The sequence below is a fragment of the Pleurodeles waltl genome, chromosome 9 (assembly GCF_031143425.1).
Source record: "Pleurodeles waltl isolate 20211129_DDA chromosome 9, aPleWal1.hap1.20221129, whole genome shotgun sequence".
Taxonomy (NCBI): domain Eukaryota; kingdom Metazoa; phylum Chordata; class Amphibia; order Caudata; family Salamandridae; genus Pleurodeles; species Pleurodeles waltl.
Genome location: NC_090448.1, coordinates 993452393 through 993477256, shown reverse-complemented (window position 1 = coordinate 993477256; position 24864 = coordinate 993452393). Strand labels below are relative to the sequence as shown.

The following is a 24864-nucleotide window of genomic DNA, read 5'->3' as shown; positions in this document are numbered from 1 at the left end:
AGCAGCACCGGCAGCATGCTTTCATCTGGGAGAAGCAGTCTATGAATAGCAGAGGAATCCAGCAACTGTTGGCAGTACAAAGGCCCTCTCAGTCATCAAACAATAACTCTCACTCATCTCAATTGAAGCAATCAAATATAAACCTTTCTTCCAGCTTGGTACAGTACACTAAGATACAAATATGTTTATAGGTACTGTAGAGAACTGCTAAAGGCTCCATTTTCAGAGATTTGGACTAACATTCCACCCTGGCTACCATTTCTCCCAGACTGCTAGATAAAAGTGGTAGAACTTTTGATCAGAAAAGCATCATCAAAAGAGTTTTTAAAATGTCAAATGAAGAAGGGAATATACATCTGTTATTTTCTGAACATGAAGAATGGTAAAAAGCAGGAATTTTAACCCATATTAGATCAGAAAAGTACAAGAAGGGAATGCAAAAAGAAAATCCTTGATACTCGTGATACCCCAGATTAGCCGCCACCCTTTTTCTGCCCCACCAATGGCAGAGAGATTTATGTACCACACAGAATTGTAAGGATCATATCTCCTTTTCCTAATTGTTAGGGAGCAATGGAATTTTTTTTACTATAAAGGTGACAAGTAATTCCCGGATACTGAATAGAGATTGCCCTCAGCAAGTGCATTGCGGAATTGGCAGCCTTTGTAACACATTAGACAATTTTTTTTCAAACTTAGGTGGCTGTTTGCTCTTGAGATCTTGATACACAATGTTAGAAGGTTGTGCAAGATTTATAAGAAGCACCCAAAATACTCCTCAGTCTAGGCCTGGGGACACGTGAAAACAAATGGAAGATAACTCTAGAACAAGTTGTCCTGTACTTAGGGACATAGGTGACAGGACAATTTATTTTGAGGACAGTTTTGTTATATCAAAATTGTCTTCAGCTTTAGCAAAAGACACATCTGATAGCCATCTCCATGTCTTGTGTGTCTTCATAGGTTCCAATGTCAGCCTTCATGAGGCCACTTCAGGAATGCTTAAAGGGTGAGGGACACCAGAACATAAGAGACATAAATGGCAGGCTAAGCTGATCACCGGTAGCCTTACTGTTTTCTTTTGCTAGAAGAGGAACTCATTAAAGGAAATTGATTCCAAATGTTCTTTCCATAGTTGACTAATACACAAGAAAGTTGGTCAATAAGAGTGCAATACCACTTTACAACCATGATGAAACTGAGAGAGTTCCTTCTAGGTTTGAAGTCCACCCTGTCCTTAATTGGACTGAAGCTTAATATGGACAGGTGATACTACACTAATGTATTCCCTGAACAACCAGAGAGGGACAAAATCCAGGATACTTTAGAAGGAAGCTCATAAGTTTGGCACTATTTTTGCTGCAGAAACTTAAGGTAATAACAATTAATCTATTGTGTAATGAAAACACCAGGCCATGCCAACTGTTTGGGAGGAACCCTCATGGGTGTTTAAAACGATACTCAAACCTGCCTTCTCTAAGTGGGGATACTGTATCTTGACTTCTAGCCACAGCAAATAAAGGCAAAATGCAAATGTTTCATATTCACATTCCCATAGCCAGTCTTTAAGTAAAATGCCTTTTTCGCAGTTTAGTTGAGGGCACATCTCTGTATTTTACAACCAGTTCTATCCCTCCCAAAAGTGATTGTCATACTAAAGCAATACAAAACAAAGATGATTCTGTTAATATCCGGAGAGTACAAGCCTGTAGCTCTGGCCAAACATCTTCCTGTCTCAAGAGCTGCATAAGAAGTTTCTATGCAGGACAGATCCCTTTTCCTGGATTTCTGGAATTGTCCTCCAGTACAGTGTTGCTGAGTGGCATTTTATCGCTTGACGCCTAAATACTCTGCAGTAGGGAAACCTGAGTCTGCCAGCCAATTGCATGCACTTCCTGAAGGAGACAACGTGTCTGTCCACAAAAAGATTCTAGTGATTAACGTTCTATAGAAGAATATTTATACAAGAACTTGGCAAGAATAAAATGTCCTTCTTAATGTATTTGACAAACTCTGACCCTTAGTTTACGTCTATGAAAGTGCATTTGAGTGCTATCACTGTTTTACTGCAGAGGTCCTTCTTATAATTTTTTAGTCGGTGATTTACGATTTTCAAAGTGCCATACTATGGTCTCCTCACTTTTATGGTCTTGAAGCTTGACCTTCTGGATTAATAATTGTTCTCTTTTGAAGTTACTTGCCTCCCCTGTTTAGATAATGTGTATAAAAGTGTGAGCCAAACTGTCCCCCTTGATTCCAGTTTGAGGTTCTTCACTAAACAAGAGAAGGAGTGCTCTGCAAAGAAGGCCTGCTGAGATAAAGGGATGATATCTCTGATAGTCTCCCAGAAATGAGTGGATGTCACCTCAAGTCTGCTAATCTTGCTGGAGATCTGTGGGTCTGCCTGTTTCTTGGCCTTGTAAGAGAGCCCACAGAAAGAGACTGTCTGAGGAGGAAAAGCAACAGAGTGTAGGGCAGCCAATAAGAGACTAAACTGGGGAATGTAACCTGTACCTACCCATGTCTGGAGTAGGTTTCCGGGCCTCCCTACAAATTTCCACAGCAATCTATGTGGGCCAAATCATTCACCGACCTCAGAACGTGTCAGCCAGCGTGACCGTGGCTTGCCTGCCATCTGCAAAAGGATAAAGAACTTATGCTGACTTTGCTGCAACATCAAGCCTTGAGATTGAAGACCCAAGACTACCCCAATGGTAGGATTCCTTTCAGCGAGAGAACTTGAAGAGCTGTCTGACTCGTGCTGTTTTTCCACCGAGCCACTGCACTCCAGCATTAAATCAGGAGTAGGAGAAAGTCGGGCCCCGAAGGTGCGCTATTGGGAGCAGTTAGCAGACTGCTAGCCAAATGTTTCAGTTACTGGCCGCTTGATGTATTACAAACACCTGATCCACTAGGTAACTTGAGCCGCGTTAACTTGAACATTGATTGTCTCCCTCTGCAAAAAATCCAGTAGGTTATTTTACCATTCAGCAGTGTTGGTGACAGCCTCCTGTGTTTTGTTTCTGTTCTTACTTGTTGTACGTATCTGATAAAGACCTCCAGTTGCAGATTCACTACCTTTAAATTTCCCTCAACCTTCAGACTGGATCCAGAGAATTTTCTGAGCAACACCCCTGCACACCATTAGGTGGAGTTGATCAGCTCTGCGTCCGTCACTTGTGTCGTCCGCGCTAGATATGACGTTGTCATCCCAGGGCGCTGACATCTGTTATTTTCTTTCCAAGCCAGCTAGCACTAATCCGAAGAGAGCTACCCCTCTTTGACTGCCCTTTTTTGACTTTTTATCAAAGAATTTTCAAGTTTTCAACTCCTGGTGCATCAAGGGTGTCATTGAGGAAGACTGGGTTTAAGCCTGTCATCAGATGATGTCCGTGACAGAGCTGCACCTCTTGTGTCTTTGTTACCTGGAGCGTGACCACAACCTGAAGTTGTGCTCCAAGTGTCATGTCATGCATCCAAAAGCTTTGAGGGAGTGGTCCCTGAAGCTGATGGCAGCCTGACATTCGACTCTGCGCAAGTCGAGATCCTCATCAAGCAGAAGATCACGGGATTCGTTGTGGAGTCCTCCATCGTGGTCATCCTACTCCAAGTCCTTGGGGTAATCGGATAACTCGAGACACAAGAAGACATCTAAGAAGTTGAAGTGCCCTTTGACTTCTCATCTGTTGGCTAATGAAATGAGGGAGTATAGACGTTATAGGCCTCTCTCTGTGGAGCCTGTGCCTGGCCCAACTCTGCACCTTCCTGAGTTTCTAGGTGCCAGAGCAACCCCCGCCCAATTGAAAGAGTTTTATGAGGACGTGTGCCTCAATTTTGAGCAGTCTGACAATGCTGGAGCGCCTTTGGATGTTGTGGAGTCGGAAGGGACCCCTTCGAATTCCATGCCGGCAGCTTGGCACTCGGAGCTGAGGGTCTCCCATGGATGCACTCCTGTATCCAGACCAATGTCAGTCATACCACTCTGACCTTCACCAGTGTTGGTCCCGATGCCGGCGCTCCCAGCACCACCCGGTAGACAGGTGGCACCATCCCATTCTTATTCCCGACTCCAACACGGAGCTGGATGGGTGTCACCCGACGCTGGCTCTGACTACAGCAGGAGCCTTGCCTCCGATGTCGGATGCTGAGCCCCTTTCTTATGCGATAGATTATGGTGAGGAATAGGACGGGGCCGCTGGACCCTTTTAGAATACCAGCTCCAAGACCCTATTTATGAACTGGCGTACAGACTTGTGTGAAGCCAGCGGACTGGATTATTCTCCAGATACTGGCATGCTTTCTCCCCTTCCCGTGGCTACGGAGGAGGAAGCTTCCTATTCTGTGGTGGTGAGAAACTCAGCTGAGGTCCTGGACCTTGAATTCCCTTTGGTAGCATTCATGACTAACTTCTAGAAATAGGAGCTTTCTCCTGTTCTTCCCTTCCTTCCTCCTCCTCCTCAGAACCCATGCTCCCTTTTAATGAGGCCCTCATGGATATCCTACTGGGTAACTGGTCGAAAACCAGCACAGGTGTTCCTGTGAACAGGACAATTGCCCACCACTATCATCCCGCTTCATGAGACCCAAGTTTTCTGATGCAACACCCCACCCCTAAGAGCATGTTTATTCAAGCCTCCACTTTCCACTGTGCATTCCATTCCACACCCCCTAATAGGGAGTCCAAAAGGCTGTATATATTTGGTAAGAGGATTCTTTTTCTTCCACCAGCCTAGCACTGCGGTCCGTGAGCACTGCATGCCTTTTGGCCCAGTACTCTTATATGCTCTCGGATATGGTTGCACAAGTGCTGCCACGAGTCCCGGAGGAGATCCGGGCTGTACTCTCTCAGGTAGTTACCGATGGGAGAAATGTAACAAAGTTCACAATCCATTGTGGACTAGACACAACTGACTCGCTAGGCAGAGCGATTTCATCAACAGTGGCCCTAAGGCACTCTCCCAGGCTGAGTACATCTGGCTGTTCAGGGGATGTCCAGGCTACTTTGATGGAAATCCCCTTTGATGGCACCCATCTCTTTCGAGACAAGGCAGACTCTGCACTCAAGCACTTCAAGGATTCTTGAGCTATGGCCAGGTCCTTGGGCCTCGCGGTGGCCCCTCGTCCCCCCCAGTCTGCCTTTTGCTCCTCTTGTGTCTAAGGAAGGGGCCTCCAACCACATCCGTCTCCATCCAGCCACCGTGCCGTGCATGTTTCCCAGTCCCTGAGTGGCTGAGAGTGTGGAATCCACTGATCTTGTGGATTAGGGAGCCAGTGGTCTGGCCAGTGTGCCCCACCCCCTTCTGCAGCAACCTGTTACCCTTTGTAGCTAGCTCCCCACCAAGGGCCAGTCAGAGGCAGGATCCACCGACACCTGCTCTGCTGGTAATCCATTAGGTCAGACAGGTGGGTTTTGCAGATAGCCCAAAGGGGCTACTTCCTCCTCTTTGAGACTACCCCTCCTTCCATGCCACTATACTACGATCGGATGATGGAGGGTCACTTATCCCTTCTCTGTGAGGAAGTTACGGCTCCCTTGGCCAAGCGAACCATTGAGAGGGTTCCCATGCCAAAAATAGGTTGTGGTTGCTATTCCTGCTATTTCCTGGTACCTAAAAGTAATAAGGTCCTCCGCCCTATCGTAGACCTTCGATTCCTCAAGCTCTTCCTCAAGAAGGAGAAGATCAAAATGATCACGCTGGCTCAGGTTTTATCTGTCCTGGAACCAGGAGACGGGTTGGTAGCGCTGGACTTGGAGGATGCTTATTTCCTACCACTTACAGTTCACCATGCTTCTTTGGCCTTACCAGCACCCCTCGGGTGTTCACCAAGGTGATGGTGGTGGCCGCAGCTCGTCTGCGCAGATCATGGGTTTCAGACTTCCCTTATCTCGACAACTGGCTGTTAAAGGCAGGCTTTCCCCAGGCTGTCGTCTCCCACTTCAAGACTACAGCAGACCTCATGCTTTTGCTGGGGTTCACTATAAATGTGCCACAGTCACACCTGACTCCCTCTCAGACGCTCCCTTTCACCGGAGCTATCCTGGATGCAGTGCAGTTTCAGGCTTATCCTCCAGAGCGTTGAGGATATTCAGGGTATGATACCTATGTTTCAGCCTCTGTCCTGGATTTTATTGAGAATGAGTCTGAGGCTGCTGGGCCTCATGGCCTCCTGCTGGTGACACATGCCAGATGGTATATGCAGGCTCTGTAGTGTTACCTGAAGTTCCAGGGGCGCAGCATGAGGGGAATCTCTCAGACAACCCCAGATCTTTAAGGGAACTGCGCAAGATCTGCAGTAGTGATTAACATACTGAGGTTGGGTCAGAGACAGATCCCTCTCTCCCCAACCAGATCTGACAGTAGGCACAGATGCATCAGTCCTGGGATAGGGCGGCCATCTCGGAGAGATGTAGATCAGAGGTATCTGGCCTCCACCGGAATACTGACACCACATCAACCTGTTGGAGCTCAGTACAACCAGGCTAGCTAGCATTGAAGGCATTTCTTCCCTCTATCAAGTGAAAGATGGTTCAGGTGTTCTTGGAAAACACCACTGCCATGTGGTAATACAGCATGTAGGGTGGGGTGGGGTTGTGGACCCTTTGTCAAGAGGCTCTGCGCCTCTAGACGTTGCTGGAACAGAAGGGCATATCCCTGGTGGTTCAACATCAGGCAGGCTCTCTGAAAGCCTCAGCAGACAAAATCTGCCAAAAATCGCTAGCGGATCACAAACAGTTTCTTCATCCGGAGATGGCGCAAGGTCTCCTTCAGCAATGGGGAGAGCCTTGGTTAGATCTGTTCACCTCTGCAGAGAATGTGTAATGTCAGCAGTTTAGCACTTTGGAGTTTCCAAGGCTGCAATCGCACCGAGGCACTTTTCGTCTCAAGTGGAATTTGGGCCTCCTGTACACTTTTCCGCTCATACCACTTCTGCCCTTAGTTCTTAAGAAAATCCAGAACCACTGGGCCAAAGTAATCCTTGTGGCTCCGGACTGGGCAAGGAGAGTCTGGTATTCTGAGCTGCTGAGCTTGTCCATTGATCCTCCAATCAGACTGCCCTTTCGGGAGGAACTTCTGTTGCAGCAGCACAGAGGGTGCTGAAACCGAAACTGTCCATTCTCCACCTTCTTGCGTGGAGATTGAGTGGCAACAGTTTTTGACCTTCCTCCTGAAGTTTCTAATGTAATCTTGCCAGTCAGGCATCCCTCCACCAAAACTGTGCATGCCTGTCATTGGAAGAAAATTATGCCATAGACTGTTGACCCTCCATCTGCCCCTCTGTCGGAGGTTCAATTGTTGGCCCAGCAGGGTTCTGCTAGGGGCACACTTAAAGGTTATCGGTCTACTATTTTTGCTTTTTTTAGGTTGCCTGATCAAATGTCTTGCACACCTTTTTCCTCCATCCACACTCCTTATGCCCCAGTGGGATCTGAATTTGTTTTTGACATTTCGGATGTGCGTTCCTTTCAACCCTCTGCACAATTGTCCTCTCAGGCTTCTCACATTCAAAACAGCCTTCCTTGTGGCCATTACATCTGCCCGCAGGATCAATAAGCTACAGGTATTGTCATCTAAGCTGCCCTACCTTTCCATCTATCCTGACAAGTGGTGCTACGCACTCATTCTTCTTTTCTGCCAAAAGTGGTTACGCCCTTTCATGTAGACCAATCCATCACCTTTCCTACTTTTTAAGCACCCCCACATCCTTCTGTGGAAGAGGAGAGACTCCACTGCCTCGACCTAAAAAAAAAAAAAAAAGCATTGCGTTCTACCTTGATCATACAAAAGGGTTCCGGCCGGATGATCATGTCTTTGTCGGTTATGGGGATGCGAAGAAAGGTCAGGCAGTGCAGAAGTGCACCATATCCAGATGGGTCGTATGCTGCTTTAAGATCTGCTACGCACTGACCAAGCAGCAACCACCTGAAGGCTTGCATGCTCATTCTACCTGAGTTACAGCTGTAACCACTGCATTAGCATGTGGAGTTCCAGTCCTTGACATCTGTCAAGTGGCAACGTGGGCTTCTCTGCACAGGTTTGCCAAACACAACTGCTTGGACAGTCGGGTCCATAGGGACGCGTACTTTTCCCGTTCGGTCCTGCAGGACTTTCTAGTATGATCTTGGTTCGCAGACCCACCTCCCGGGATGGTATTGCTTGGGTATCTATTCAATGGTAAGGAATTTGCATCTAGAAGTCTCTATCAGATGAACAAGTTACTTACTTTTGGTAGCGCCTTATCTGGTTGAGACAATACTTATTTGCAGATTTCTTTTTGAAACCTACCCGTTCTGTGAACTGATTTCTAGGGACTGGGACTCTCCTTTCAGGGCGTTAGTTTCGACACACCAGTAGTCTACTGTTCTTCATTGCTCTGTGCTTCTGCTGTGTAATTCATGAAAAGAAACTGAAATCAGCATGCTGGGGTGGCGCCTATATAGGAACTACATCATATCCGGCGATGGACACAGACCCAATCGACGCCACTTAATGGCACACTGGGATGCTGCTCAGAAAGTTCTACTGATCCAGGCTGACGCCTGGGGGGAATTCAAAGGTAAGGAATCTGCAACTAGATATTGTCTTTACTAGATAAGGCATTGACGAAGGTAACTTGTTCATTAAGCACTGAGCAACACAGATCCTGTGGCTTCTAAGAGAAATATCTCAGTCTGCAGTTATTGCAGAATAGCCATCAGGGACTGGTCCACACATTTGCAAAGGGCTCTCACTTCTAAAGAGAGACTTTAAAGGTTTACACCTGTTTGTACAACTTGTATTTCATGATTGGGTTATCACTCTTTGCTACCTACTGTCTTGGTTTGTCCTCCCTCTGGTATAAATATTATAAAAGATCCCATAAAGGGAAAGGATATATCCTGAGTGCTTGTAATTATAGTTCTTTATCATTTATATATTTTTCGAATTGATAAAAATGTCCTCCTTCCTCCTTATTAAACCTGATTGTATATGTAAACAGGTTTGAGTGTATCCTTACCAGGAACTTACTGGCAGTCTGAATTACCTAACTCTTCATTCTGGGACTCTGCACCACTTGGCTTTCATAAAGGAATGGTGTCAACATGGTCTCATGTAAAGGGGCATGTCTGTGTGATCCAGTTTACAGCTTTTTGTTTTTTTGGGAAGGCAGCGGAGATGGCTTTGTAATCCAAATGTGTTTGTAGTTGGATTAATTTAAAAACTAAAACACTCAGGGGGTGATTCTAACCTTGGAAGGCGGCTACCGCCGCCCGCCAGGCGAGAACTGCCAAGCGGCCGCCATGCGGCCGCAATAACGCAGCCCCCATTCCAACATTCCCGCTGGGCCGGCGGGCGCTAACCATGTTAGCGCCTGCCGGCCCAGCGGGAATGAGGCCGCAACACAGGAGCCGGCTCCTAATGGAGCCGGCGGTGTTGCGGCCGTGCGACGGGTGCAGTTGCACCCGTCGCGCTTTTCACTGTCTGCCATGCAGACAGTGAAAAGCAGGCCGGGGCCCTGTTAGGGGGCCCCTGACCTGCCCATGCCAGTGGCATGGGCAGTGCAGGGGCCCCCAGGGGCCCCAGCACACCCCTTACCGCCAGCCTCTTCCTGGCGGTGTAAACCGCCAGAAACAGGCTGGCGGTAAGGGGGTTGTAATCCCCAGGGCAGCGCTGCCCTGGTGGATTATCACCGCCGGGGAAAAATCGGCGGGACACCGCCGGCCCCGGCGGTGCGACCGCGGCTTTACTGCCGCGGTCGGAATAGGGAATAAAGCACCGCCAGCCTGTTGGCGGTGCTTCCGTCATTCTTGCCCTGGCGGTCCAAGACCGCCAGGGTCAGAATGACCCCCTAAATGTTACCTCCTGTAAAGAAGTTTTCTGAATAGCATTATTTAAAGAACAAATGTATTTATTTATGTGTTATGCACTCGAACTGGTAAATGGAAATATTTTACAGTTAATTCAAATAAAATGTTATGAAGAAGAAAATTACAAATCTGCACCTTGTGCTTTTTGTGGTGCTGTGGTCTTTGCTTTAGGTTTCACAAAGCGCTGCCATGTATTCTAATACAATTCCCACAGACGGCTTTTGAGGGGCCAATGTAGCAATTCAATAGGTGTGATACATGTAATTACTATATGATCCTACATAAAAGTTGCTGGCAGAAGAAGAATTACATCTTACTTCATGAGCCACATGAAGGCATTATATGGCCATTGCCTATTATTTAGTTTTACTTTTGAAATATTCTTACTGGTAAATCGTGTCTATAATTGTCTGGAATGCAATTTTCTTTCTCAGGTGAAAGGCCTTTCATATGTGAAGAAGAGGGATGTGGTCGTTCTTTTGCAGAAAATTCCAGCCTTCGAAAGCACCTCCTCATTCACTCAGGTATTTCCGTGAATAAACATTTTATAACCTAATCAATTTCAGTTACTCCAAATCATAATTTCAATAATCTCCCAAAACTTTAGAATTCAGTGGATCCCCAACATTACCCACTTACCATGCTTTCTATGTCTGCCAGTACTACTGTGTATCCATGTATTGCTGTTTGTGTCTGTCACCCACACTCCTCATTAGCCAGCATCCTTGGTCTACCAAAATTCCTGACCACCCGTTTGTTCCACTCGGTGTCGGTCTTGCAGCATTAGGAATTTACCCATCAAACCGTGAAGATGAACATTAGTAGCTACTATTTGTTCACATCTTAAACACTCACAGTATTACCCCCGCCCCCAAGTAAACTATATCACAGATTGTAAAGTTAATTTCCCTATATCACACATTATGATCAAGTGAATTCCCAATTAGAAGTTACATCTTGAGGTTCCAAGACTGACCACTTAGTCACTGTCCCATCACTGCTCTTTAATATGTTTTTCTCTGTGTTGAGTTTGCAAAATTGCCAGTTCCAGTCAACTCTCTTTGACTGCCAGCAGTACTTACTGTGTGTTTGTTCTGCTTTTTCTCTCCCACTCTCAGCAGTTTTCATTTATCTAGCTTTTTCTCCATTTTCCTGCACATGGGCAATTTAAGTATATTGGTAGTTACATTTATATGGTTATGTAGCACACTACCATGAAAGATTATCAGTATTTAGGTTATCTGAATCATGGGCCACGTGTGATTTTTAAAACAAAACTATTGCCTTTCTGTGGCCCAAGTTATAAATTTGTCGGGACAAATAGCTTGAGCATTAGTTCTCTCCATTGTCAAGCTGTGAATCCTTTGAGGTAAATGTCAAGTAGCAGTGGTAATATATAGTTTCTACTATCTTTTAACCACAGTGATTTGGAGGACACCTACTTTCATATTCCTACACACTCTTGTGACAGACAGCACCTATGCTTCATGATAAATGACAGCATTACCAGTTTGAGACCGAGGGCCTGATTTGGATATTGGCGGACGAGTTACTCCGCCACAGTGATGACTGATATCCCTTCCGCAGAAATCTAAATCTCATAACATATAATGGGATTACAATTTCAGTGGGCAAGATATCCGTCACCCTTGCGATCGAGTAACCCATCCGCCGATATCTAAATATCACCCGCTGCCTTTTGGCCCCCTACCTGCCCTCCATTTATTCACTAAATGGCTTCTGTGGTGGTCTACCTTTGACGCTTATGGGTAAGAATGGATGACTCTTTGCTCTTTAGCTGCTGAAAGTTTCAAACTCATAACAGAACAGCAGAACAGTGACAACCACATTACATGTCCTTTAGACCATAAGACTAACTGTGAACAAGAATGTGTCTCAGTTCATACTCAGAAATTTACTGGCTGGATGTTTGAAACAAAGAAAACCAGCTGAACACAAGAGGGAGGTAGATGATGGACAACTACATGTAGTGGGTGAACTCCATGTGGAACCTGTTTGCCACTCCACAGTACATGAAATTCCAAGTCTTCCCAACCAGGTTGTGTTTCCTTTAAGTGCCAGACCTGGTAAAGTTAAAAATCGTGGGGGGTTCCTCAGAGAATCAATACTAGCCATACTTGTTAGCAAGCAGACCAGGCAGTGCATTGTATGTTTCACTGTAAATATTGAGATGTACCACTTTTTTTCAGAAGGATTCACTTGAGTTGTTTTCCAGGGTCTGGCACGTTGAGAGACTCTGAGACCCTATTGAAGGTGGCAGTAAGCAGGACACGTCATCTGTACACCTTTCTGTGCTGCATTTTTGGTGCTCTTTAGTTCTCCCATTTGTGGGGGTCAGGGATTCTGGATTAACTACAAACAGTGGCTTTGCACCGTAAAGGTGTGTCTCTCTGAAGTGTGGCATTAGGAATGCAGGCACTAAAGCACTACCATGTCTTAGGGTTGTTGCAGTGGTTTTGCATGTTCCAGCATAGTTATTCCAGGGGAAGATGTAATGTTCCCGAGGAAACTTATGGATTGAGACAAAAATACACTGTTGTGTTTTTAAGCTGTTTCCTAAAGACAACTTAAGTTGTCTGTTGTCGAACGACCTATTGAGGACAGTGCTAATTCTCAGAGAGCATTTGGGTCAGCCGTTTGCTTATTATGTTTCGTGAATCTCATTTACATCCTTCTTATTCAATGGCTTTTCATCTCTTTCTGGTGTTTGTCCCTTCCCTGGAGCATAGCTTCTTTACCATCTTTTTAAATGGATGACGTGCATCCTTCCTCTCTTCACGTTCAGAGTACTACTTTCTTTGTTTATCGTTGTTGCTTTTATTGTTGTTGCTCTCTCTCCCATGTGCAGTTTCACTCTTGCCCCATGGGCATCTCCCCTGTTATCTCCAAGTTATTCTTTCATCGCAAGTCTGTCATCGCTTTCCTCATCCCTTCATAACCCCCTCGACTTTTATTTTTCAATAACACCTCTCTCAGTTGATCCCTCAAACCTCCCTACTTGCCCTCACCACTGATTTAAATTTTCACTTGTTTAGGGGAGGCACTGAGATAAGGTCAAATATATGCAGTCCTCTTAAAAGAATGATTAATGGTATAAGGGCACCGTTTTGGTGATAGAATTAAATTCCCTGTACTGTTTGGATGGCTGTATCACCCTGTCTTTTTTAATTTTCTTGCTTTTCTAGTGGTCTTGACATGTCTGTCGCCACTGAAACCGAGTGCGTGACTCTGCTAGACCAAGGGTACACCAAAGGCTTTTCCTCAACCCACACTAAGGGGTAACTGCTGCCCATTCAACAGACTTTAATCTGCCTGTGGGTGCTTCTACGCGCAGATTCCTCTGCTTTAAAATACCCCTAGACATCCGACTGGATATGGAGATTTTTTCTACAAAGGCCCCACGTGCTGGAAGGTGGTACCTTTTGGCACAGCAGTGGCTTCACATCATCCAGGAAGTGACGGAGCGGAGCCAAATGTAAGCGTCACCCCTGACACTGAGGTCTGCTCCTTTCTTTCCGTGCCTTTCAATATGGATCTAGAGCATCGCTCCCAAATTTGTTGATTTTTCTGAACACTCCAAAATTATTCACACAGTGTGCCAGGGAAGTTGCCACCTCGAAAACTTCAGGATTTAAAGCATGCTGTGACTGCAGGACACAGACGTTGATCACAGACCCACGTGACTTATGCTTTTCGTTTTTGGGCTCTTGTCACAAAGGTATGTGACAAGTATGCTCTCGTGCACCTGAAAGCCATCAGAGTCAGTGAGAAGGAGACGAAGCCCCGATCCCAGAGCTTAGGAGGACATTGTGTTTGAAACAGAGGTCTTGCTCCCGCTCAAAGTCAAGGGTCTGTTTTAAGTCACAAGCATGGTATTGCACGAAGACCAGTTTCCACTCGAAGCCTTCCACAAAGTTGAAAAAGCAACATAAGTGCAAGTAAGCCAAGCAGGAGTCGCCCTTATTCCGCCACTCAAAGTTTGGCGAGAAGTCGCAATGGCAACACTCTAGGAGTCTGGCATTTTCTGACTTAGAGTCTGTCCTGCATTTGGTCCAGTGGTAGCTGAATTCCCTAGGCTAGGCCGTTGTTGACTGTGCAGCTAATAGAGGCTTCAAGAAGACTATGCTGCACCTTACCCAGGTGCTAATGGCAAACTTTGGCACACCTTCATGCCCCACAGACTGCAGGGACATCCAGATGAACTTCTGCCGGTGGGCCTTAACCTGATGACCAACTGTACCCTTGTCCCTGTTTTCAGATACACGCTAGTCCAACCTACTACTCTGGCCCCAGACTCCATGCCAGTTCCTTCTATGATAATATACTCTACAAGCGCTGGTAGTGGATACAGCCGCAATTTCGTACCTTGCCAGACTGTGTCCTGCTATGAATTAAAAAACAAAACAAAAAAACACACAATCAGTGATTGTACAGCCAGACTTTCAGCCTCATTCTCTCCCTCAGTTCCAGTATTGTCAGGAGCGAGAGGCCATCTTTGGCTCTGACGTGATTGAGGAAAGATCTGCACCCCTTCATTAAATTGATGAAGAGCTTTACTTAAATTTGTACAATGCCACTGACAGCTGAACTCACCAACTGGTCCACTAGCAGAAGAAGAGTGCTTCTTTTGCTGTAGTGGTGCAAAAAGCAGCAGAATTGCTTGATTTGCAACTTCCTATTCTGGAAACTAAAGCCAGCTAAACCCAACTTATGAACTAGGTATGGCTTCCTCTAGCCAGTACTACAATTTTAAAGAGGATTGTCAGATGGAGACTTTTAACTGTAGATAACTTACCTTAAAATTATCCCCAGATGTCGGACTGGATTTGGAAATTTTTCATTAGCAGTACCCCTGCGTGTCAGTAGGTGGTGTCATCTGCACTGGAAGTGTCATGCAGAGTGCATATAGAGGCAAGACCTCTGGGCACTGACGTCAGTACTTTTTTTTCAGCGCCAGTCAGAGCACATCCAGAGAGAGCTACCCTGAGTTATTTTTTTACTGCTCTTTTTTGACATTCTGTCAGGGTTATTTTTTTTAGACTTGTCTCCTGGTGTGGCAGGGATGCCTGCGGTGCCTGTCATCAGAAAATGTTGGTGCCGCACCTGCCCCTCATTTGCCTCAGGTGTCTTGAGCGAGACCATGGCGCCCAGATCTGCATTGATTGTCGCACCCTGCACATCAAGCTCCTTGTCACTCGATGTATGACGCTGGGATGGTCTCAGTCAAGGTAGAGAGGAACGTCATGGGATTGGTCGTGCAACCATCGATCTTCATTGCAGTCGAAGTTGGCATCAGCAGAATCTCTCTATCATGGTTCAGATTTCGAAGGTTGCTGCATAACATCTGCAGTGGTGGTTAACAAACTTCAAATGGATCAGTGGCAGACCACACTCCCTCCCCCAGCCAGATCTGACAGTGGTGACATGTGACACTCCTGGGATGGGGCAGCCATCGGGGAGAGGTGGAGATGAAAGGCCTCTAGTCTTTGCTGGAATCAGGACTCCACATCAACCTACTGGAGCTCCTGGTGATCTGACTGTCATGGAAAGGCTTTCTACCCTCTATCAAGAGAAGGGTAGTGTAGGTGTTCATTGACAACACCACTGCCATGTGGTACTGCAACAAACTGGTCTGGGTGGGAATGTGGACCCTTTGGCAAGAGGCTTACACCTCTAGATATAGCTGGAACATCAGGCCATATCCCTAGTGGTCCAACACCTGGTGGGCAATCTGAACGCCAGAGTGGATTAACTCAGCCGAAGATGCCTTGTAGATCATGAATGGCATTTCCAACCAGAGGTGGTGCAAGGTCTCCCTAAGCAGTGAGGACAGTTTTTGACCTTTCACCGACGTCAGCAATGTTATTTTGGCAGCCAGGCGCCTCACCACCAAGACTGTATACGTCTGCCACTGGAGAAAGTTTGTGTGCAGAAAAGCAAGTTGTCCCTCTTTTTGCTCCCCTTTCTCAGGTCCTTCTGTTTATTCTTTATCTCGCTCAGCATAGCTCTGCGTTGGGCACCTTAAAGGGCCATCTTTCTGCCATCTCAGCCTTACTGCGGTTGATAGATCAGCCATCCCTCTTCAAATCTCCTATTGTAATTAGGTTTTTGAAAGGTCTTTAACCAATGCTTCCAACTTTATCACCCTTTATCATGTTTCAGAGGGACGGCAGTCTAATACTTACATTTCTGATGTGTGTTTCCTTTGAGCTGCCGCATAACTGTCCTCACAGGCTCCTTACCATCAAGACGGCCTTCCTATTGGCAATACCATCTGCCCAGAGGTTCAGTGAGCTCCAGGCCTTGTCATTTAAGCCTCCATACCTAACCATCTTCCCAAACAAGCTGATTCTTTGCACTAGAGATTTCTTTTCTTTCTGCTGAAAGTTGTCCCTGCCTTTCATGTAGCTAATCACTGGCCAAGAAGCAACCTCATCAGGGTTCGCATGCTCATTCCATCAGAGCTAAGGCTGCAACCACTGCTGTAGCATGTGGTGCTCCAGTCCTGGACATCTGCCAGGCAGCAACATGGGCTTCTCTGCACATGTTCACCGAGCACTACTGCCTTGACAGCACGTTCATCGTGATGGGCACTTTGCATGTTTGGTCCTACAGGACTTTCTAATTTTAATTTGTTCCACAGACCCACCACTGGGGAGGTATTGCTTGGGTATCTATTCTAAGGTAAGGAATCTGCAGCCGGAAGTCTCTATCAGATGAACAAGTTAGTTTCCTTACCGACCCACCCATCCTTCCAGCTCTGGGAACAGATTTCTAGGGTCAAGGCTATTCCCGTTTTGAGGCCGAAGTTTTTCACACCAGTGGTCAGTGTTCTTTGTGTCTCCACGCTCCTGGCATATAAAGTTGCAAAAAGATACTAACGTCAGCGCACTGGGGTGGTGCTTAAATAGGAACCACGTGTGTCACTTCCAGAGTGGATGACACTGATGCTGCCACACGGAGCTGAACAACACTACCTACTGGTGCGCCAGGGTACTGATCATGAACATTTTGCATATCCAGTCTGACGCCTGGGGATAATTCTAAGGTAAGGAATCTGTGGCTACATAGAGTCCTTACTAGATAAGGCATTATCAAAGGTAAATAACTTGTTCTATAAGGACACTCTTGTGGCCACTTGGTCTAAGCCATGCTCAGCCATACCGGTAGGCCATTTGGGTAAGCTGACCTGTAGCCAAACATCACAAGCCAGCCCATGGCAACCCAGACTTTCTGCTGCAAATGCCAGCATCTGGCATCATTGTGGTGCAAGTATCCATAAGTAATGTCAATCCAAATGCTTTTCTTGTGAACCCTCGGATAGGAAGTTAAAAAGTATCCATGTTTTTGGTAAGAAAATGTTTTCGTTTGCTAGCCTAGCTATACAGTTTTAGATTAAGGTGCGTGGAAGGGCACCAAAGGGGTTAATTTGGTGCATATGCCATTGTTGTCTTCCCCTTCGTAAGACATGTCTCAAAGCACTATTTTACAGTTTCGAATAATCTCATGTTTGGTCCACTAATGCGTACCTTGCCAAATATTATTTCAGCAGCTTTCATATGACCTGCTGGCCTTGAAACTTAAAGGTATTCATTAGACCTATCTCACCAAGAGAGGCTTTTTTTTTTTATTTTTTTTTTTTACTGTGCAGGTGAAGCCCTGTTGAGCCCGACTATAGCTAGGAAGCTTGACTTTGGCCTTCTCAGTCCACACTTTCTCAGTAATATGGCTGCAAAGATACTCCTTACTCTCTGTTGGTTGAGGAGTTTAAAATGTGGCACTCTTTTTGATTAGACCCCCAACATCCATCTAACTTCCAAAAGTCATTTTTTGCACTTGTTTGTACTGCAAAATGAAAGCTTTTCAGCACGAGCTGATAGAGACAATGTCTTTGGAACAGGACACCCTGTTGCTGTTATCCTCAAGCCTAGGACGTTTCCCTGGGAACGATGACAAGGGCAATGCTACAGTGCTGCTAACCGTTAACTTCTAAGTTGAGAAACTGGATTCACTCAGAGCAGGGGGACCTCCTTGACCAAGAGGAGAAACTGGAGAGGCCCAGCTGAGAGAGACCTGTGGGGATCGAAGAGAGGTTCTGCCCTGGAGCCGTAAGCATCTACTGCACACTTCATCTAGCCCAAACTATAGAATACCATGCATTCAAGAATGAGCTGTAGAAACTGAAGGACTGTCTCTGTTACAAAGCCTGTGCTTCCCCAGTCAACTTGCCCACCTGTACTCCTGTCCGACAGCGTGGTAGTGTGTGCTGGGATTCGTGACACAGTGGTGGTGACAGTTGACCTTTAGTTCAAACAGGGTTACAGACAACACGATAGTGGGACACTATTTGCAAAAACATGGCGATGCACACTACCTCCTCGTCCTGTCTTCCTCATCAGTCTTAACCACAAAAGAACGCGGCCTCACCCACTAGGTGGGCAGTACAATTGCCCCCAGGCTACCATATGTTCTTATTTTGAATTCATGGAAGCTTCGTATGCTTCCCCTTTACTATCCTAAAACCTCAGACTTCCATCTTGTAGAAGAACTTCCCGATTGTGCTGCTGTTTCGCTTCCCATTCTCTGGGGGACAGGGAGAAATATGAGGTGGATTCCAGTGAATTTCTCTTGGTTATGCGTATTGTGTGTCACCTTATGGATTTATTTTAGAGCAGTGGGTTAAAAAATTCCTCTGCGTGTGTTCTGTTTTTTCATACTTGCTGTTGCTGAATGTTGCTCTGTGTGCAGCCCAATCCTGCCCTGCCTGGTTAGTTTCTGGCTCTTGAATGTTCAGGGAATTTGCACTTCTCTGTTTGCAGGCTTTAGCAACAGACGTGGTATGGTGCTGAGCCCGATTGCCTCATTTTCGGTGTGGCATTGGCTGAGTTCCTCCTGCTCTTTCTTGGCAGTGTTGCTTCTGGTCTGTCTTCTTCACTGTGATTTTTGTTTGGCTGAATGGTGAAGTGTGTGGCTACTCATATTTTCTGCTTTGTGGGCTGTGTTGGTCTTTGTGTGTGGCTGAAAAGGTGCCTATGTATTCGGAGTGTTTTGACCGGCGCACCCTTGGATGTGGCTTCTACATGCAGGAAACGTTCAGCAACAACCTACCAGGTCTCTTTAGGTTCAGGTGGTTGGCTGTGTTCTCTCTGCAGGCCACTTTCTACATATGGCTCAGCATGTGAATCTAAAAAGGAACAGAAAGCAAAATGAGTGGTTTTGGGTAAGTAACATTTTCCTTAAAAGAGCAGAGTCCAAATTAAGGAGTGTTTTGAAGCTGCTATAGGAGTATGTATACTTAGGCGCAATTAAAAAATATTTTTTTGGTCTAGCTTCTGTGTGTGTATCCTTTGAATGTTGCGGTGCTCTTCGTTTTAGGGAGGGTACTGTAATTTGTGTGGTGCCTAGATCCCTGTAAAGGGCAAAGTCAGAAATTTGGCGGAAGCATGTCTTTCATGGATGAAAGATCCAGGTGTATCATTGTGAACGCTTATAAACTCAGCTCGGCATTAAATGTTATTGTTCTACCTCCAGATCAGACTTTTGTGGTCTTTGTGTTTCTTCTATCTAGGAGTGAAATCCCATCAGTGCCAGATATGTGGAACCATGTTTTCGCAAAGTGGAAGCAGAAATGCACATATAAGGAAATATCACACACGGGCTGGGGCTCCTGGTGAGTAGAATAGCTGGAGGAGAAAAACATTTTACTAATAAATTACTACTGTGAGACAACCCATAGTTCCAAAGAAACAGATGGTTGAGGCAGTTATCTAAAAATAATCAGGTTAGTGAGGAACACTCACTTAAAACATTTGGATGAGGTAGACTTATGGAAAAAATAGGTGGATGAGATATTTAGGTAGGTCTCACTTTCAAGAAAGGAATGGCTGTGTGAGGTTGTCTCATGAAAGTTAGGTGGGTGCATCGGACAATCTTAAAGGCAGAGCTTGTGAAGGGTACAGGCTCCGGAGGTTAAGGCACAGTCTACAGTAGTCTAGTTTCTTGGCTTGAAGGAGTAGAAGCATTTAGCTGAATTTTCATTGCGTCTGTACCATAACAGTGCATGCCTTATCTGTGGGTGTAAGATCTCATCAGCTGTGTTAGCGCAATTTTATTTTGTTTGGTAATGTGAAACTGCATATGTGCAGACATATCTTATGTGAGGTGGAAGAGAGTTTATCAACAGTGTCTGTTTACTCACTATTTTGTGACATAAGAGATTACCAGCAGTATTTGTTCTCTTGTTTGGTGGTGTAGGAAAGCAGTTTAATTTCTCCCATTATTTGGCTATGTAGGGGACTACCCGTTTAGCCATGTACATGAATTTACCAAAGCTATTAAGTCTCCTTTTTGATTAGTGCAAAAGTTGAGAAAAGTGGTTAACCATTACCCCGTTTGTAGGTGTAGAGTGGTTTATCAGCAGCAACAGAGTTCTCTTATGTTTGAATTGTAAGCCTTCCTATCGCCACATTCTTCCCTGGAATATAGAATGCTAGGTGTAATAGGTTTTGAGCGTAAGCTGCTGAGAGTTAGTTGTAGCTGTGTATGTTAGTGAACTTACCTCTGCTACTTACCTCACTTGAATCTGTCTCCTTTTGTACGTGTTCTTCTTACACAAGGAGTAGGAGAGACCCCTCTCCCGCCCCCCCCTAAATTGGCTACCTGGGAGAGTTTACCAGCACTATCAGTTTCTCTTCTTGGTACTTTGGAGAGTTCATCACTAGCACTCATTGTTTGGGGTTTAGAACAGTTTAATAACTATGTCAGTGATCCTTTTGTTTGCGTGTGGCAGATATTCGGTCATCAGCCTTATAGAAGCAAATACTAAGGCAACCAGTTGGCAATTATTAATCATGACACCACTTGGCTGCTGTGGTTGACACATATCCATGCAAAACATTTGTGCTTAAACCACAAGGTTTAAAAAAAATAGCTAGTACCAATTCTTACACATAACATACAGAACTGTTATAGACAAAATTAAAATGTTTTTATATGGCTAATAGTTACCATATTCACCATTTAAACTAACCTCAATTCGGTAATAGACTCCTTACTGCCTGGAAGTAAGGAGTCTATTACCGAATTGAGGTTAGTTTAAATGGTGAATATGGTAATCTTCATGGGTGTGTGCATATTACAAGGTAATTATTAATTGGAAATTAGGCGAATATTACACATGATAAACAATATAATATTCACACAATAAAACTATTAACATATAAATCAAACTATTAGCCATATAAAAACATTTTAATTTTTTTTAACTTATCATAGAAGTTCATGTTGAGGGAGTATTACACTCGTAATCATCACTTTAATTATTAAGAATACTGGAGTCATTCCATCACTGTTCACTGAATAATTAAGGGTGAATTAATTGTAGTAACAACATAAATTGGTACATTAAAGTTATTTGTATATTATACACAATTACCCCCTGATGAAGTCTAATGGGAGATGTTCCTGATGAAACACGTGTTGGCTGATGCAATGTGGATATCCAAAATGGCTGATTAGGCTGACCTGAGACTGATGTAATGTGAATACTTAAAACAAAACTCATATGATTTGAAGTTGGATGGATACCTAATAGATGCATGTTGGATTCTCTATAGCTACAAGGATCGCTGTGGATATTACACAGACGTGTTTATGCACTGTGAGGAACTACAATAAGAACTGTACTTTAATTGAAGAAAATGTACTGATTCAGTGGATATGTTAGGAATCAATGAATGTTAATAATAAATACTGATTGTGCATTGTGAAATATACTAATTGTGAATTCTGAGCTGGATGAGTGCCTGAAAATAATGAATAGGAATTACTGATTTATCTGGAAACTACATCTACCTGCTGAATAGATGCAGTGTTACTGGGGATGAATTCACTAGGTCAAACCTATAGAAATTTGTCCTGAAAATGCCCGATTTCATTTTTCGCATGCAAAAAACAGTGCAGAAAAAACAATTTCCATTGGTTTTTGCCGTTCTATAAGGGATTGCACATAATCACAGTTTTGCGTCCTGGAATTACTCCATTAAAATTACCAATACACTCATATCAAAGACCATAGTAGAAATCTTAATAATGCTCATACAGTGATTGCTGAAATGAAGATCTGGCTTACCCTATAAGGTTTGTGAAAGTCACATTTATGATGAACAGACTATTAAAAAAAGGGTCCAGACAGTGTTAAACGCTGTTATATTTGTGGAAAATACTTTGCAGAACTCGATCCTATATTTTCCAAATATATCTCTAATGTATCTCCTTTTGTATGCCAGGGTATACTCACTAGGGTCACCATATTACTGTAGAACTCTGCCTTAGAAATCACTTTCTTGTTTAAGGGAAGGGTTCCCCTCCAAATGTTTCCTTCCTCTTCATTGTTACTTTCATAATTTAGTGAGCTGATGCAAGAGGTGCTACCCGTGACATATAATAACCATTACAATGTTTCTAAGAAAAAGAGATGTCACCACCAAGTTTAGTGGATGAGGAACTTCGAAAGCCAGGCTCTATTTCAATATAAAGTGAGTAAAACTTAATTACTCTTACACCCACAATTCAGATCACAATAGTCTGCGTATACTGTGTCGTCAGGGCCATTTGAGGGAAATGCTTTTCCAGGAGGCAAAATACCCCTCATTTGTGAGATGTAAGATGTTGTGACTGTAATATCAGTTCTCCCCTTGTCCGGAGTCTCTGCGTGTTTGATTCCTGTATTAGTGCATATTTTGAGTGTGGTTAAGCTGCAGTACAAGCGCCCTCCAAGTGTGGAGTGCTAAACTGCATCATCATTGTATACATAGCATTAATTTTCTCCTTGGGTGGGGCTAAATTGAGTGTGGATGTTGTGCTAATGCCCTCCTTTTTATGAGTAGCAATACCAGGGCCTCGTTGCTTGGGGCTTAATAATTATAACCTGCAGTACCACTATTCCCTTTTTGTGTGTTTAATAGACGTTTACTGCTGTATTGTAACGATGTATCAGTAAACCATTTTGTTGTGGTATAGGGGAGAGGCTGCATATTGTTGGGGCTTTCCTTATCGTTTTTTGGGAAACTAAATTATGAGCACTCCCTTTGTCTTGAGTGGACATGTTTATGTGCATGTCCCCTTTTGCAAGGTACATTAGAGGGTAGTACCTGCATTCCTGTTGTAAGTTGTGTTGAAGACTTTACAGCGGAAGCCATACTCCCCATTTGAGGGATACAAAACTATCCCATTACAGTGTCAGTACACCTCTTGTGGGATTTAGGGAGCGTTTAACCTAAGGATCACTATTCATCTTTATGTACCGTGTAGGAGGGTGTAATATTGTTTGCACTCTCCTTCAGAGTTGTTGGAGAGTTTAGTTTCATTGTGCATAATACCCTTATTTTGTAAGTACTTAAATTCCAGAATTATACAAGGATTCATTAGGAGTGTCAGCAGTCTTTTATGGTATTTAAAGAGAGTTTAACTGCTCTATCAAAGTTTTCTCTAATGCCCTTCACTACATGTTAGTTATAGAACCAGTGCTCTTATTGCATTGGGTGTAAAAGGATTCATCAGCAGTGCTAGGACTCTTCTTGTGTGCTGTTGAGTATTGGAACACTATTAACTTTGTTAACAGTACTGTTATGCTGGACTTATTGGTGCTTATCAGCAGTATCGCACTTCCCCTTGTTTGGAGTGTTATTAGTATAGTTTTGGCTGCCTTTCTGGTAGTTGTAAAATGTCTGAAAATAGAAATTAAAACCACTGACTATGGGTTGTCTGTTCGATTTAGTAACTGTTTAATTTACTGTGTTTCTGCAGAATCCTCCACTCCTGTTCCACAGCAAACAGGCGAAGATGCACTACATCAAACTCATCGAATGGTGATCCTGGATACTGGCGGCCATGCCTATGAAGACTGTGTATCCATTTTACTGCAGTGAGTGCCTAAGAGGTTAGTGAGAGAAGCAACACTGAACAATCTCTTTATTAACTATTACACTTAGGAGCCTGAAAGTAATGGCAGGTTTTAGTGAAATAAACACGGTAATAGCTTCTCCATCATCTCCTATAAAAAGCTTAAGAATGTGGCTAGATAGCTCCTTTTCAGTGGAAGCACAAGACAATGTGACTAGTCTTTGCTTTGCAGTGCTGAGAACCCTGTGGAAAATATTAGATTTAATACCCAGTCTCTCCATAAGAATCATGGTACAGGTGCTTACTCCATCATGCCTTGACTACGGGAAGTCAAGGTATTTGGGGGCACCTACATCTGTTGTTAAAAGGCTTCAAGTGGCACAAAATGCCACATCAAGAGCCATCCTTAAACTTCCCAAGTGGTCTTCAGCCAAAAGTGCCTTGGACGCCTTGCAGTGGCTCCCCGTGCAGAAGAGGATACAATTTAAGGGCTTATGCCTGACGCACAGGGCAAATAACTATAGAGGACAACTTATGATTAGGTCCCTTCTGACAGCCTACACCCTAAATAGGACTCTTAGGTTTTCTAATACATGTCTTTTGAGGGTTCCAACCATTCAGAAGGCCGGATGGGGATGGGGGTAGCTTTTTCCTGTCTGTCCCCTAAACTATGGAATTCCATGCCGAGAGGTTTGAGAACGGAGTCCTATTAGACCAAATTCAGAAAGCTGCATAAAACCTGGCTGTGCTCAAATTATTTTCCTCTGGCATAAAGGACAGACAGGAAGGAGCACGCTTCAACCTACTCAGCACTGGGAAGCCTTTGGGTAGCTATGTTCTTTATAAATATGCATAAGAGAAGATTTTTAGGATTCACTTCCCCGCTGTGCTTCCAAAATCTTTTGTGAATAAAAAAAAAAGTCTTAAGAGGGCCTTAGAACCCGCCCCTTACTTACTTTCACAACTTACTATTGACTTAGTCCAAAGTTGCTCTAATTTATGTGCTTCTGATTGGCCAGCACATTGTCTGCTTTCACTTCCTGCTCTCTGCTGCTTTGCCATCCTGCCGTTTATGCATCGTGTGGAGCCAGGAC

General features: G+C 44.5%; 1 protein-coding gene across 6 annotated transcripts in view; it reads left to right on the top strand.

Annotated features, from left to right (window-relative positions):
* The window catches only part of ZNF410 (zinc finger protein 410), a 142822-nt gene that overhangs the window by 105588 nt on the left and 12370 nt on the right, over positions 1 to 24864 (top strand). For 3 of the 6 annotated variants that reach the window (XM_069208512.1, XM_069208515.1, XM_069208517.1), the window contains 3 exons: positions 10282 to 10371; positions 19437 to 19538; positions 23675 to 23807. In XM_069208512.1, coding sequence (XP_069064613.1) covers positions 10282 to 10371; positions 19437 to 19538; positions 23675 to 23796 — 314 coding nt within the window. In that variant the 3' untranslated portion in view covers positions 23797 to 23807. The remainder of the gene's footprint in view (positions 1 to 10281; positions 10372 to 19436; positions 19539 to 23674; positions 23808 to 24864) is intronic. The other 3 variants (XM_069208513.1, XM_069208514.1, XM_069208516.1) reach the window with 3 other exon arrangements.